The sequence below is a fragment of the Mustela lutreola genome, chromosome 17, assembly GCF_030435805.1.
Source record: "Mustela lutreola isolate mMusLut2 chromosome 17, mMusLut2.pri, whole genome shotgun sequence".
Taxonomy (NCBI): domain Eukaryota; kingdom Metazoa; phylum Chordata; class Mammalia; order Carnivora; family Mustelidae; genus Mustela; species Mustela lutreola.
In genome coordinates this window covers 14,625,918-14,639,007 of record NC_081306.1, presented here as the reverse complement: position 1 = coordinate 14,639,007, position 13,090 = coordinate 14,625,918, and the positions used below count along the sequence as shown (strand labels likewise).

At 63.1% G+C, this 13,090-nt stretch overlaps 1 protein-coding gene across 1 annotated transcript in view; it reads right to left on the bottom strand.

Annotated features, from left to right (window-relative positions):
- The window catches only part of LOC131820035 (uncharacterized), a 121,536-nt gene that overhangs the window by 7,658 nt on the left and 100,788 nt on the right, over positions 1-13,090 (bottom strand). The window contains exons 51-67 of the mRNA XM_059155518.1: positions 12,511-12,651; positions 11,521-11,634; positions 11,292-11,420; positions 10,531-10,698; positions 8,898-9,062; positions 7,440-7,608; positions 6,858-7,042; positions 6,534-6,626; positions 6,199-6,403; positions 5,149-5,288; positions 4,976-5,073; positions 4,217-4,398; positions 2,482-2,687; positions 2,152-2,329; positions 1,326-1,435; positions 1,002-1,115; positions 707-848 (exon numbers count right to left, since the gene is read on the bottom strand). Coding sequence (XP_059011501.1) covers positions 707-848; positions 1,002-1,115; positions 1,326-1,435; positions 2,152-2,329; positions 2,482-2,687; positions 4,217-4,398; positions 4,976-5,073; positions 5,149-5,288; positions 6,199-6,403; positions 6,534-6,626; positions 6,858-7,042; positions 7,440-7,608; positions 8,898-9,062; positions 10,531-10,698; positions 11,292-11,420; positions 11,521-11,634; positions 12,511-12,651 — 2,539 coding nt within the window. The remainder of the gene's footprint in view (positions 1-706; positions 849-1,001; positions 1,116-1,325; positions 1,436-2,151; positions 2,330-2,481; positions 2,688-4,216; positions 4,399-4,975; positions 5,074-5,148; positions 5,289-6,198; positions 6,404-6,533; positions 6,627-6,857; positions 7,043-7,439; positions 7,609-8,897; positions 9,063-10,530; positions 10,699-11,291; positions 11,421-11,520; positions 11,635-12,510; positions 12,652-13,090) is intronic.

Sequence of the window (13,090 nt, the reverse complement as noted above, 5' to 3'; positions counted from 1 at the left end):
TCCGATCGGCCGGGACTGCCTCTAGCAAGTTCCTGGCAGGGTGGGTTCGCAGAACTTCACTGTCCCCGATGGTTCCTCTTGGTAATTTTGCATCCACCCCCACCCCCACCCGGGCCCTGCTCCTTGACTCTCAGACCCCACTTTTCCCTGTTGTAACCAGAGCCTGATCTCTCTCCCCTCTATGGTCAGGCCCCCGTGCAGTGGTTCCTGTCCCGCTCCAATAGTCCCCTGAATACAGCTGCCTGACGCTTCTTTCCCGCGTGTCATGAATAATGTTTCCTTTACTCCTGCTCTGTGGTGCACGTGCTGACTTCCATCCCCGAGCTGTGGGGCTTTAGCTGTGGGAATCGGAATCTTGCCCAACAGCGGCTGCCGCAGGGCTTTCCAGATCTTGGAGAGACTGAACATTCAAACCCCTGAGTGGCAGATCTGTGGCTTTGCGGTTTGGGGAGGTGAGGTTATCATTGTCTACGCTACTGTCTCCTCTGTCAGCTCCCGGGACTCACTGGACTTGGCTTGGGCAGGGCATTCTTGGGGCCTCTCCTTCCCAGTAAGTGCTCCTTTGCACAACACTTTGTTGTAACTCTCAGCTCCTGCCGGGCGGACAGGCACTCTGTTGTCAGGCCGTGAACTAAGAGACAGTAACTAGTTTTCCCTCTAGGAGGGAAGGCAGGGGTTGGCCGCACGGAGGGCTGGGGCGGCTTACCGCACTGTGGAGGAGGGTCCAGGGGCACGAAGGCCCGGGCACACAAGTGGACGTAGGCAGCCGCCAGGTTACAGGCCAGGTGGAGCTCCTGAGGGCCACAGGCGTCCTGGACGCACAGGCTCAGGAATGGCACGGGGTCCACCTGAAAGCCAGCACCCAGAGTCACGGTCCTTGCCTGCTGCACCCTTGGGAGTAGCTCAGGGGAGGGGCGGAGGCGAGATCGGGACCACTTTTGGTCTCCTGGTCTACCTGCTGCATGGTTTCTGCTGGGGGCCGGACCCCGCGTGACACTCACCACCCTGAAGCAGTTCCCCAGGCAGGAATGGGGGTCCTGGAAGAAGGCCCAGCAGGTGGGGCTCCGGCCGAGGCACTCCTGAGTTTTTTCCATGGCCTTGCAGTCACCACCCACCTGGAGAGGCAAAGCCCAGACTCAGGCCTCCTGCCTGGACCTCCATCTTCTTGGGCAGCTAGAGCAGGTGCATTAGTCTTCAGAGGCAATGACCACCCCACTCGGCCTGGGACGTTGTCTCCAGAGTATGCCTGCCCCCAGCCATTCTCTACCCTCAGCACCCCTGGGATGCACGAGCCTGCGGGGGGAGGGGCTGCTGCACCAGCTCACCTGCCAGGCCAGGGCGAGCTCCTCCAGGCTGTGAGCCACTGTGCCGTCCGGCAGTGTCCGCTCATTGGCCGCCTCATTGTCATTGGTGCCCAGAAGGCCAGCAGACACCCCTGTTGCAAGGGGGCCATGGGGGAGTCTGTCCTGTACCAGGTTCCAGGGTTGCCCCGCTCTCCACCCCTGATGCCCACACCACCACCGGGGCTCTGACTCTCCCTTCGAGGGAGAGGAGAAGGGAGGAAAGCGTCTGTGCCCCATCTGGACCTTGCTCCTGCCCGCCATCCTCATCCTGAGTAGCCTGGGCCAGCAGGAAAGCTGTCTAACCTGATCGAGGGGGCATGCGGGAGCTGCCCTCAACCCCGAGGGGAACCTTCTCGAAAGGGGGCAGAACATGGGGCCAGGGAGCACTGGGCTCCTTTCCTGGCCATGGGAACGGGGGCCAGTACATTGACCTCAGTCAGGTCACACCTACTACAGCCCACAGTGGGGAGGAGAGAAGGAGGCAGTCATGGGACTAGAGAGGCAGGGTCGAGGCCGGTGGGCACAGAGCCGAGCAGTGGAGACGGTGACCGCACTGGCACGATCCAGCAGGGGCCAGCGCCCTGGGACCCCCTTCCCACCTGAGTCCTTCAGACTGTTCTCCTGCCTGCTTAGGTTGTAAGCCCTAAGGAGCAGCGGCAGGGGGAGGGAGTCCGTGGGTGTCCTACCCACCGCCCCTCAAAAGCACCCCTCGCCAGGGCTCTGCTGGCCTCAGCCCTGGAAGCTGACTGTGGCCTCAGCACGGCCAGCAGCACCGGCTTGGAGGCTGCCCCCCGGGGCCCAGACCCACCGTGGAGCCAGAGGCCCAGAGTCAGGCTGCAGAGGCCGGCTCGGACGTCACAGGTGACAGAGACGCCATCCTCACTGCTCAGCTCAATCCGGGGGACATCCGTCCTCGTCTTGGCGGGAGGCGGATCCACACGCGGACAGCTCTGTGTCGGCCGGGAGGAGTCGTGGAGCCTGTAGGTCTGGGGGCCGGACGGGGCAGAGCGGACAGGTGGTGGGCGATGTGGGGTGCCGGGGGGGGGGGGAAGGGTCAGGGGCCCAGGACACAGGTGTGTGGAGGCAGGAATGTGTCGTCAGCCTGGGCCACCTGCCCCTCACCCGGTCGCATGCTCACCTGCAGGCTGGGGTAGATGACCAAGGTGGTGCGATTCAGCTCCACAGACAGGGACAGGAGCCCTGAGGGGGCCCGGCTCAGTGTCAGCGAGAACGTGTCACGGGCAAAGTCCTTGGCCAGCAGCAGACGGCCACAGCGCACACCCAGGCTCCACACCTGGCCATCGAAGGTCACCACGTGCCTGGCTCCGGCCACCACAGCGTGGTCTGGGAGGAAGCAAGCCCAGGACAGGTAAGACGGGTCAGCTCTGCCCTCTGCGTGCCCTCTTCCCAGGGGAACCCCAGGGTGTCCGGGGCCTCTCAGGCCAGTGTCCTCTTAGACGCCCAACTGGGGCGAAGGGGCATCTATCCCCAGGTCTTCTCCCCACCCACCCCGCAGCCCAGCACCCCGAGCTGAGCCAGCTCCAGCCATGTCAATGATAAAAAGAAAGAAAGGGCTGATCTATGATTTCATTTATCCAGAACAGGCAGATCCACGGAGCCCAAGGTGACGGCTAAGGGACTGAGGATGCTTATGAGGTAATGAAAATGCTCTCCAATTTATGGGGGGAGGAGGGGGTGTGTATCTTTGTGAATATACCCAAAGCCACCGAACTACATGCTTCAAATAAATGGTGTTGTATGTGAATTATGGGTCAGTGAAGCAATTGAAAATCAACCACTGTAAAAAAAAAAATGCACAAAACTATGGCTAAAGACTCCACCCAGTGTAAGGAAGGTACCAGTGTAAGGGGGCCTAGCTCTGCCCTCTTTAAGGTGGGCAGAAGATGGTCCGACAAGGGGCCAGCGTGACCCACGAGGCCCGTTCCCCTGCTGAGCAGTGACGTGGGGCCGCGTCTGGATGGGCGGAGCTGGGGGCTTGAGGGCTGCACTAGTGGACACAGTCCCAGGCCAGGGAGCTGGAGGCCGGCCCAGCCGCACAAGGAGGGTCCTGAACACCCCTTCACCAGCAATCAGAGCCGAAGGTGATACATGTAAGGAACCCCAAGACCAGCTGGTCTGAGCTCACCGTGCTGCCTAACAGAGACCATAGCCCCTAACTCTAAGACAGGGTCTGCGTGCCCCGAGCCTCAGCATTCCCGCATGGACGCTGACCCCCCAGCCCTACCAGGCCCTGAGGGCCACCCCTGCCCATGGACTTGAGACCTACCCCCGCATCAAGGAGCTCGACTCACAGACCACACATGTCTGTGACCCAGACGGGTGAGCTGTGTTGCCACCTCCCTTGGACAAAGGGGAAACCAAGGCCCAGAGAGAGGGGAAGACACGCCCAGGCCCCACTCGGGCACGAGCTGGATGCAAACTCCCTCGGGGCCCCAAGCCCCTGGAGCCGCATCTGGTCCGGGCCCAGCCCGTGGCAGCAGGCCCTGCCTGACCCGGAGTCTGGACTCAATTAGCCGCCTTCCGGCTCCAATTGGAGGTCTGCCTTTGTGGCTCCAGCTTTGTCCGGGGGGAGGGACAAAGCCCTGGCCTCGAGCCCTAAGCTGCTTGGCCCACTTTGGGCTTGGGCCTCCGGCTCAGGCTTTCCTACTCTGGCCAGAAGCCCGGAGCTGCAGCCCAGGCCTCATCCAGGATGACCTTGGGCAGTCCAGGGAGCTCTGGGCCCTTTGGTACTGGGCTCAGGCTCCAGAGGCCACCCAGGACCAGCCCCCCCTCTGCCTGCTCCTGCCACATCCCGCTGCCATGTCGCACAGGGCCCAGGCCTTCCCCGGGGAGGAGGGGGGCCCGAGACTCACATTCGTGGGGGCTCTCCAGCCAGCGTCGCCGGAGCCCGTAGTACTCAGCCAGCAGGTTAGTCCTGGACAGCTCTCTGAGCGGCCGCAGCAGCTTCTCCACCACGTAGCTGGTCACCCGGGCCATGGCCAGGGGCTCGTCCCCCGCGGGCAGCAGTGGCAGAGTCACCAGCACCGAACAGTCCCTGGGGGGAGCATAGAGGAGCTGGAGACCCCGGCCCGAGCCCTCTGTGCTTCAGGAACGAGCAAGACACACTGGAGGGTCCGGGCCCGGACACAGGTGCCTGAGCTCTTGCTGGGCGTGGGAACGTGCGTGCTGCCGCCCAGGGCTGCGGGGCCATGTCTGGGGCAACCCTGAGGTGGGCAGGCACCCATCTGGGTGGATGAGGGCAGCAAAAGCATGGGAGAAAGGGGAGGTCAGAGCCAAAGGGGACCTTGGGAGTTCCTCCATCAAGGGAGGACCCTCAAACTCGGTGGAAAACAGGGGCTTAGGTCGACCTCGTGGGGTGTGAGGGAGCCAAGAGGTCTCAGCACATGTTCGGGCTGGAGGGGGATGGGGAATGGTGGCCGCCCTCGACCGTGGGTGGAGGCGGGTGCAGGGGGCCAGCGGGGAGGGCTTTCACCTCCCCCAGGAGGCCAGAAGTGGCTCCGAGGCCTCCCTGCCCGGCACAGCTCTTCCTCAGCACCAGCACCCGGTGGTGACCCCTTGCCAGCCGGGGCCGGCCTGAGGCAGGGAGGCAGGCGGGACAGGCCCCGCGGTACCTGGCTGAGAAGCGGTACAGGGCCAGCACGGGCCGACAGAGCCTCCTCAGGGCCTGCGACAGACTGGCTTCGGCCCACGACAGCATCTGGCGGGCGGCCTGCGGGGGCAGGGGGAGCCATCAGGGTTGGCCCCGGCGGGCCGGCCCACATCCCACCCCCTCACCCCACCTCACCAGCTCCACGGCTGCCCCGATGGGCCGGGGTGCCAGGGCCTGCCACAGCCGCACGGCCCCCTCCAGCCGCTCCCGCCACACCTCATCCAGGGCCCGCGGCGTCACCTCCAGGTAGGCGTCCTTCAGCGTGGCCAGGGGCCCTGCAACGGGGGGCCAACACCCACCGTGAGCCCCCTCCCCACGCCCCCACCTCCAGGGTCCAGGCGGCAGGCACGATGCCACGATCCCAGACCCCAGCCCCCTGGACCACCCCTTCATAGGGACAAGTGGCTTGTGCCCGACCCTCCCTTTCCCCGCAAGTCCGGAATGGTGGGGTTCACCCAGGGGAGGCTTCCTACATGCCCAGCCCCCAAGAAAACCCTCAGTGCAGGGTCTTCCCCAGCAGACCAGTGGTGAACACCTGTCATCACCGTGGGGTGCTGGGGAGATTGAGGGTGTCCTCCCCTAGAGAAGATTCCGGAAGCTTGGGCCTGCTTTTTCTCCCTTGCTCAGGCCTTGGCCTCTATACCCCTTCCCTTTGCTGATCTTGCTCTGTGGGCTCCCGCTGTAACTAATCCTAGCCGCAAGCGTGAAGATAGTCTGAGAACTGAGCCCTAGCGAGCCACGGGAGCTGGGGGGAGGCTGGGGGGATTCTGACCCAGAGACAGAAGCCGGTGGGAGAGGAGGACCCGCGGGCGGCCCTGGTGCTCCCGGGGGGGAGGCCGGAGGTTCCCAGCATCACTCAGAGGACGCTCGGGGCAGCGGCTACTTAGTAACCACAACAGGAGCCCGAACCACACAGCCACGCGGGTGCTAACCCCAGAACCAGAAACGGGGTGTGGAGTCGCCCAGCACTGGGGCCAACAGCAAGCAAGCTGAAACCCAAAAGAAATCAGGCAGGAACTGGGGGAAAAAATCCCAGTCCCCAAAAAACTAAGGCAGCGGGGATGAGGAAGATGAGCTTGGGGATCTCCAGGAGCGGAGGCAGCGGATGGAAGAGGAAGGCTGCAGGCCCTGGAGGCCGTGCAGGCGGGGCGGGGCGCCCGGGGGGGCCCTCGCTCGCGCACTCACGTTCTAGCTCCTTCTGCAGCTGCTCCAGCCCCGCCTGCAGCCTGTCCAGGTAGAGGGGCACGTGGTGTGTCAGCACCCGCCAGGCCTGGCTCTGGCCCCACGCCGTGGCCACTGCCCGGCCACTCGCCGCCACGGCCCCCAGGCCCGCGTGGGACAACCGCAGGAGGGGGCCCACCGCGCTGTCCGGGGGCCCCGCTGGCCGCACCTGGGCAGGGAAATAGAGGCAGGATCGGTAGAAGGATCTGGGGCCCCCTACCTGGTGAGTAGAGGGCGTCTCCCCACAGCACCTCCCCTTCTCCAAGTGTGTCCCCGAGCCCCCAGTGCGGTCCACCCACCAGGTGCCAGAACCTCTCCATGTAGGCATCCAGGCCTCGGATCTCCCTCTCCAGCCGGGCTCCCACCCGGGCCCCAATGGCTGCGATCCTGGACTGTGGACAGAGAGGGACAGGTTGGGGGCACCGGGGTTGGGGGGTGGTGCTTCACGGAACTGGAGGGGCCGACAGGTTCTTGGTGCCAGCCCTAGGGCCCCAGGATGTGTTTGCAGGCCACAGAGCTGCCTCTGGTTCTCTGGGCCCTGCTGGACTCCAAGGGCTGGCACCCCTAGTGCAGGGGCTTCTGTCCCAGGGAGAACAGCGCCCCCCAGCCCCAGGCTATCTCACCTCCACGCGGCCCAGCAGGGCTCCAGGGCAGCCATGCGCTGCCAGGCGGAGAACCTGGGGGGCAGCCTGCAGGCTCAGGCGTCCCAGGGGCTGCACGGGCCGCCCGCCGTCCAGGAGCAGGGCCTCCGCCTCAGCCTTCCGCCCGTGGGCACATGCCCGCAGCAGCACGCTCTCCTCTCGGCGCCCTGGGGCCAGGAAGGGTCCTGCTGTTGCCCCCGGGGCTCGGCTGGCTGCCGCCCAGCTGTGCACACCACCTCTCCACGAAGAGCTTCCCGTCACCCCGGGGCCCTACTGTTTGCGGGCCTGGAAGCGCACCACCCAAAGCAGCTTCCCAGCCCCACTGAGGCCTCAGGTCCTCTTTGCAGACCATACCCCCCTCTGCTCTGCCCACCTACAGCCTCTCCAGGCATCACAAGCCCATGCAGGTGACCGCAGGGAGCTCACCGTCTCCTCCGAGCTGGGGGTGCCGTGAAGTCCTAACGGGGCTCCCTCACTCAACTCTCAACACCCCAATCTCTGTCCTCTGAGGTCCAGCTGGGCCGCGCCCCAGCCATCTGAGCGATCCCCACTGTCTCTACTCACCTTCCTCATGGGCCCCAGTGGCCTGGAGGCAGCTCTGGGCCCGGGACACCGACAGCCTCACTTTGTTGTCCCCGTGGTCCAGGATTCCCTCCAGCCGGACGCTGGCCTGAGAGGCCGAGGTGGACAGCCGGCCCCGCAGGCTGAGCTGCTGAGCCTTGGGGCTGAGGATCTGCGAGCAGGAGGACAGAGGGCAAAGTGAGGCCTGGCCCCCCGCTCTTGATGGCCCCAGGTCCAGGGAGAGGAAAGGCAGCACCCACCCCCTGCCCCACATCTCCCACAGCACGGGGACAACTACGTATTTCCCTATAAGGTTCACTACCCCTGCCAACTGCAGAAGGCAGTCCTCCGTTCAGCAGCCCCCTGATTCAGGGGGCTCCCTACAATGTTCCAGAAAATCCATCCGCAAGGTTTCCAGGTGGGCGGGGTACAGCCCAGAAAACCTTATGAAATTTGATAGCGTCGTGAGGACCAAACAAGGAGGGGAAAGGCCTCTCTCCACCGCATGGACCCCCACTTGGGGCAGGGGCTCACTCCCAGGCTGGCGGGGCTTAGGGCACTGCGATTCCAGAAGCTGGAGCGCCCAGGGGCCTGGTTGGCCGTCAGGGAAATGAAGCGGCCAGCCCCGGACCACCTTGGAAAGCCACGCTCTTTTGAAATCACCATGCTACAGTGCAGGGAAACAGAGGCAGAAAAGCCGTGCCCATCCAGCTCTGGAGGCCGGAAGGAAACACCCACCCCAGGAGCACCTACTAGGCACGGGCACTGTGCAGACAGCTCTGCGGAGGAGGTGGGATTTGTGCCCACTGGACAGAGGAGACAACTGAGGTCAGAAGAAGGAAAGCCCCAAAGTCAGGTGCACTCGGCCAGGGAGACACAGAGGTCGGCAGATGGGAACAGTGATGAGATTCCTACTGTGTGCCTACGCCAAAGGGGGCAGAGGAAGGGGGTGCCCAGAACCCTCCAGCTGCCCTGAGAGAGAAGCCCGCTCCCCACTTACAGAGGAGGCGGGAGGGCTCAGCGAGGACCCTTCCCAAGATCACTGGGCCAGTGGGGACAGAGCAAGCTTGGAGCTCGGCTCTGTTCCCTCTGACCTTCCAGGAGGTAGGAAGACCCATAGAATATGTGTTACTGGGGCCAGGGACTCCCTATCAGGCCCTGCTCCCAATGATCCAACGCAGTAATGTGTAATCCTCATGCCATGTATCCCCGGGAGGGAGGGCAGGTGCAAAGACGAGGCTGATATTCCAACCCAAACAGTCCCGCCGCTGCCTCCTCTCAGGGCTGGGGCTGGGCCAGGCCAGAGGGTCCCCACCAGGTTGCCAGCCTGCAGTTCTAAAAGTGGCCACTAGGTGGCAGGACCATCCAGGCAGTGGTGGCCTTGCAGGCCAGCTCTGCAGGGGAGGGCATCCTGGGTGCGGGGGTGGGGGGATGGCTGACAGCCCTGACCTGGCCACTTACCTGCAGCTCCCCGGAGAAGTCTGGTGCCCGAGGCTTGCTGTGGTCGTGGATGGTCAGGTTGAGGCGCAGACCATGGTCTGGGTCCGGGGCGAGGCCCAGTTGGCAGTGGGAATGCAGCAGGAGCCCACTGTGGCCCAGGGTGTGCTCCCCAGAAACTAAGAGAGCCTGGAATGATGGGGGGGGAATGTCAGCGGTTAGGGAGGCATGGGGCAGCAGCTTCCTCTCCCCACCATGCCCTGGCCTCTTCTAGACCTCCAGGGCTGTCACAATAGCCTATTGGGTCTCCCTTCCAGTTCAGCCCATGGTCCCTGCTCCACACTGTAGCCAGACTAACCTTGAAAATGCAAATCAGACATTATCCTGTCTTCCCGCTGTACGAGGAAAAAAAGGGGGTTGCCTTGATATGGTCCAGGAGTCAGCATTACCTTCTTAACCTCACGTCCTTGCTCTCTAAAAGGCTGCTCTATGTTCCTTCACTACCCAAAGCATGTCCTGTCACAGGGCCTTTGCACTGTCTGTTGCCTCTGCAGAACTTGTACTTGTCAGCGAGGCCCCCACAGTCCCCTGTCCCCTCTCCCTGTGTCATTCTTTCACAGCACTCCCTACACCTGAGTACGTATCAGGCGTCTTGTTGAACTTTTTCGACCTGCTGGAACGTGAGCTCCAGGGGGTGGGACCCTGGGTCTGTCCCTTTCGCCACCCTTGCCCCCGCGCCTAGTATAGGGCCCCGCGTTAAGTAAAACCCACGAATGCTTCCTTAGCGGATGGATGGATGGAGTTGGCAAACTGTCCCAAGAGCCAAGTTTGGCTCAGTGCTTGTTCTTGTAAATAAATATGCATCGGAAGATGGCCTCGCCCGTTCATTTACGTTAAGTCCCACGACAGTGAGGTGGAGTGAGTGTAACAGAGATCATATGGCTGGAGAAGACAAAATATTTGCTATCTGACCCTGTACACGGAAAACTCTGCCCCTGGGATGAATGGGGAGATGGGGAGATGGATGGACGGACGGACGGATGGACGGATGGTTGGTTGGTTGGGGGAGTGAGCAGGAGGCTGAGTAGGTGATGGGTGGGTGGGTGGATGGATGGACAGAAGGACAGACACAGGAGTGGAAAGTAGGATGCTGATATTCCAAAGGATGGATGGATGGGTGGGTAGATGGACAGAAGGATGGACGGATGGATGAGAGGGTGGGTGAGTAGACAGGTGGATGGATAGACGGACAGACAGGGGGATGGGGAGAGATGGATGGACAGATGGAAGGGTGGGTGGGTAGGAGGAGGGGCCAAAGACCCAGCTAACGAACCCAGGAAGACTGTTGGGGAAGGAGTCCCAACCCCTCCCCTCCAACCACGATGAAGCTGAGCACCTTTCATCTACGTGTAAAGCTCTCGTCCCCTGTCCCATCTCTGGTATCACCACCCCGCTCCTTGCCGAAGCCCACTGCCTCTTCTGCTGCTCAGATGGGACACGGAGGGCCGGCCTGCCCTGCCCGGGATCGCCCCACCAGCAGACGGCAGAGCGGGCACGCAGCTCCCTCGCTCACACCCCTGCGCTCCCCAGATGTTGTCCTGTCTCCTCCTCCTCCCCGCACAGGGGTCCCCAGTCGGCTTCCCCAGACCAGACTCACCCTGGGCAGGTCGCAGAGCCCCAGGTGCAGGGAGTGGCGCAACCAGTGGGCGTAGTCGGTCTCCACCTGTCCCTGGAGGCTGTGTGTGGCGCAGGAGCCGGGGAAGGTGAAGACTTGCTCGAGCACGGCCTGTGCATGGAGCCGGTCTGGCTGGGACGGCCAGTGCCTCTGCAATGCGAGGGCACTGTGAGGCCACAACACGCCTTTGTACTCTGGGCAGGTGTTTGATGGGAGCACCGGGGGCCTGAGCCTAAGGGGTCCCAGAACCCACGGTGCAAGACGCCAGCAGGAGCCAGGCTGGCTTTCAGGGCCAGCTGCTCCCATTTCTCCTCGGCCCGGTCCCTGTCCCAGGCTCTACAGAACAGTGCTCGGCCCCAGCAGCAGTCCCCTGTAGGCAGTGATACTGGGGAGACCCCGACCCTGACACCTCCAGGAACCTGAACTCATGCCCCCAAAAGCCCCCTGGTGTCACCAGCCCCTTCCCTTTTCTGCTCGGAGTGCTCACCTTGGGCAGGACGCCTCGCTTCCCTCATCTCCCAGAGCTGCCCCTATGTGCCAGTCAGGGAGGGATTTTTGTACCCATTTTACAGATGCGTGCACCGGGGCTCACAGTGGAGAAATGAAATGCTCACGATCCTGCAGCCCGGCTAGCACTGGCACAGGACCCCATGGCCTCAGAGCCAGGCACTTTCTACAGCAGGTCCCCCCGCCCGCCCACCTCCAAGGGTGACCTGCCTGGGACCCGGCTTTCTAGGCCTTACCTCATACGTCAGGTTCTGCTGCACCAGGCGTCGGTCCCAGGCCAGATCGAGCTGCTCGCTGAACACGGCTGGGGTCTGTGTTAAGGCCCCACAGGCCCTGAGGGCACTTAGACCCCAAATTTCCTGGAGCTGACAAGAGGATGGAGTGTGGGACTTGGGGGGAGTCCACACAGAGACCCCGCGTTAGGGAGAGCCCCGTGCGTGGCTTGGCAGTCCAGCCAGTGCATACCTGCCCCGGGGAGGCGGCCAGGCAGCCATCCCAGATGGTACTGAACGCTGAGGACCTGTTGGTCCAAGCGAGGTGCAAGGTCACGGGCTGCCCTCTGTCCCAGGCCAGCTGGACCTGCACAGAGACGGAGGGTGGTGGAGGAGAGGGGCGGAGGGGAGGCTGATGCTCTCCATCTGGGTGTGCGCTAGGGATGGAGGAGAAGGGAGAAGGGGCGTGGGAAAGGCTGGTGCCAGTGGGGAGGGTGGAGCCCGCCACTGTAGGAGACAAAGGCGGGGACCTAGAGACACTGGCATCCCTCCTTGTCTGCAGGCGTCAGAGCCCAGCCCAGCCTGGGAGACCTTAGATGCCTCAATGCCAGTTCCCAGGCCCTCCCTGACCACCCCTCTGATGAGCGTCTGTCTCTGCCTCCTCACCACTTTCTTCACGGGGCTTATCACAGCTCTTCATTTTTCCTTCATTCGCTGGCTTGAATTTTAGACAGGGTCTCTGGCCTGGCCCGAAGGATCTACTTTTGACCCACCCTGGCCAACTGTCTTCCATTTCACAGCTGAGAACTCCGTGGCTCAGAGAGAGTCCATGAGCGGCCAGAGGCCACCGGCTGGTCAAGGAGCCCAGCCGCCCTGCGGGGATCCCCTGCGGCTCCCGACTCAAGTGACAAGGATATAAATGAATCATTTTATGTATGTACGTATGTGTGTCCAGTGAGGTCATGCCTGTAAGCTCTTGCCCTGCTAACGTGTGGGCTCCCAGCCCTGCCTGGCATGCAGTAGGTGCTTAATAGTAGGTGACGGAATGAACAAATGAAGGATGCTTCAGGCTGCATGTTTCAGGAGTCTGACTCTGGAAGAGTCCATCCCAACAGGAGACAAGCACAACCTTCTGCCCCTGCACGCGGTACCCAGGGGGTGGGCTGGGTACTCAGCCATACAGCTGCCCACCCCCCCGCCCCAGAGTCCCCCATCAGGGGCCCATCGGATGCTCCCCACTCACCTCTGCGCTCCGCCGGCCACCCCTGCCCTCAGCGAGGCCACTGGCCTCGATGCGCCACAAGGAGAGGCTGAAGGGGTGAGCCAGGGCCAGGCGGCCGGCCAGCTTGCCCTTCCCCAGCTGCAGAGAGGACGAAGCCAGCACCTGCAGTGGGGGGACAGGCGGAGCTGGAGGCCTTGCCCAGAGGGGCCACTCCCTCCCCACCCCCTGGCCCTGCACAGACAGCCTCCCGGGGCCAGGTGTGGGGCCAGCGGGCTCCGAGCACACAGCCCAGCACTGAGGGGGCCCTTGGGAGAGGCAGCCCGTTCTGCAGAGGAGAACGTCAAGGCTTGGAGCAGAGCGGACAGGGACAGTGTATGATGAGCGGACTGGAGGCCTTTCTAAGAATGCCAGCCCTGCTTTCCACTAGCTCTGTGACTCCCGGCAAGTGGCTATACCTCTCTGGGCTCTGATTCCATCATGTGAAAGGGGGACTGAACAGCCCCCAGCAGGTGTCAGCCAGTGGCATTCTTATTGTGGTTCACGCGTTGCTGGAACCCGATTCCACCCCCTACCCAGGGCCTTTCCTGCTGTCTCCCGGGGA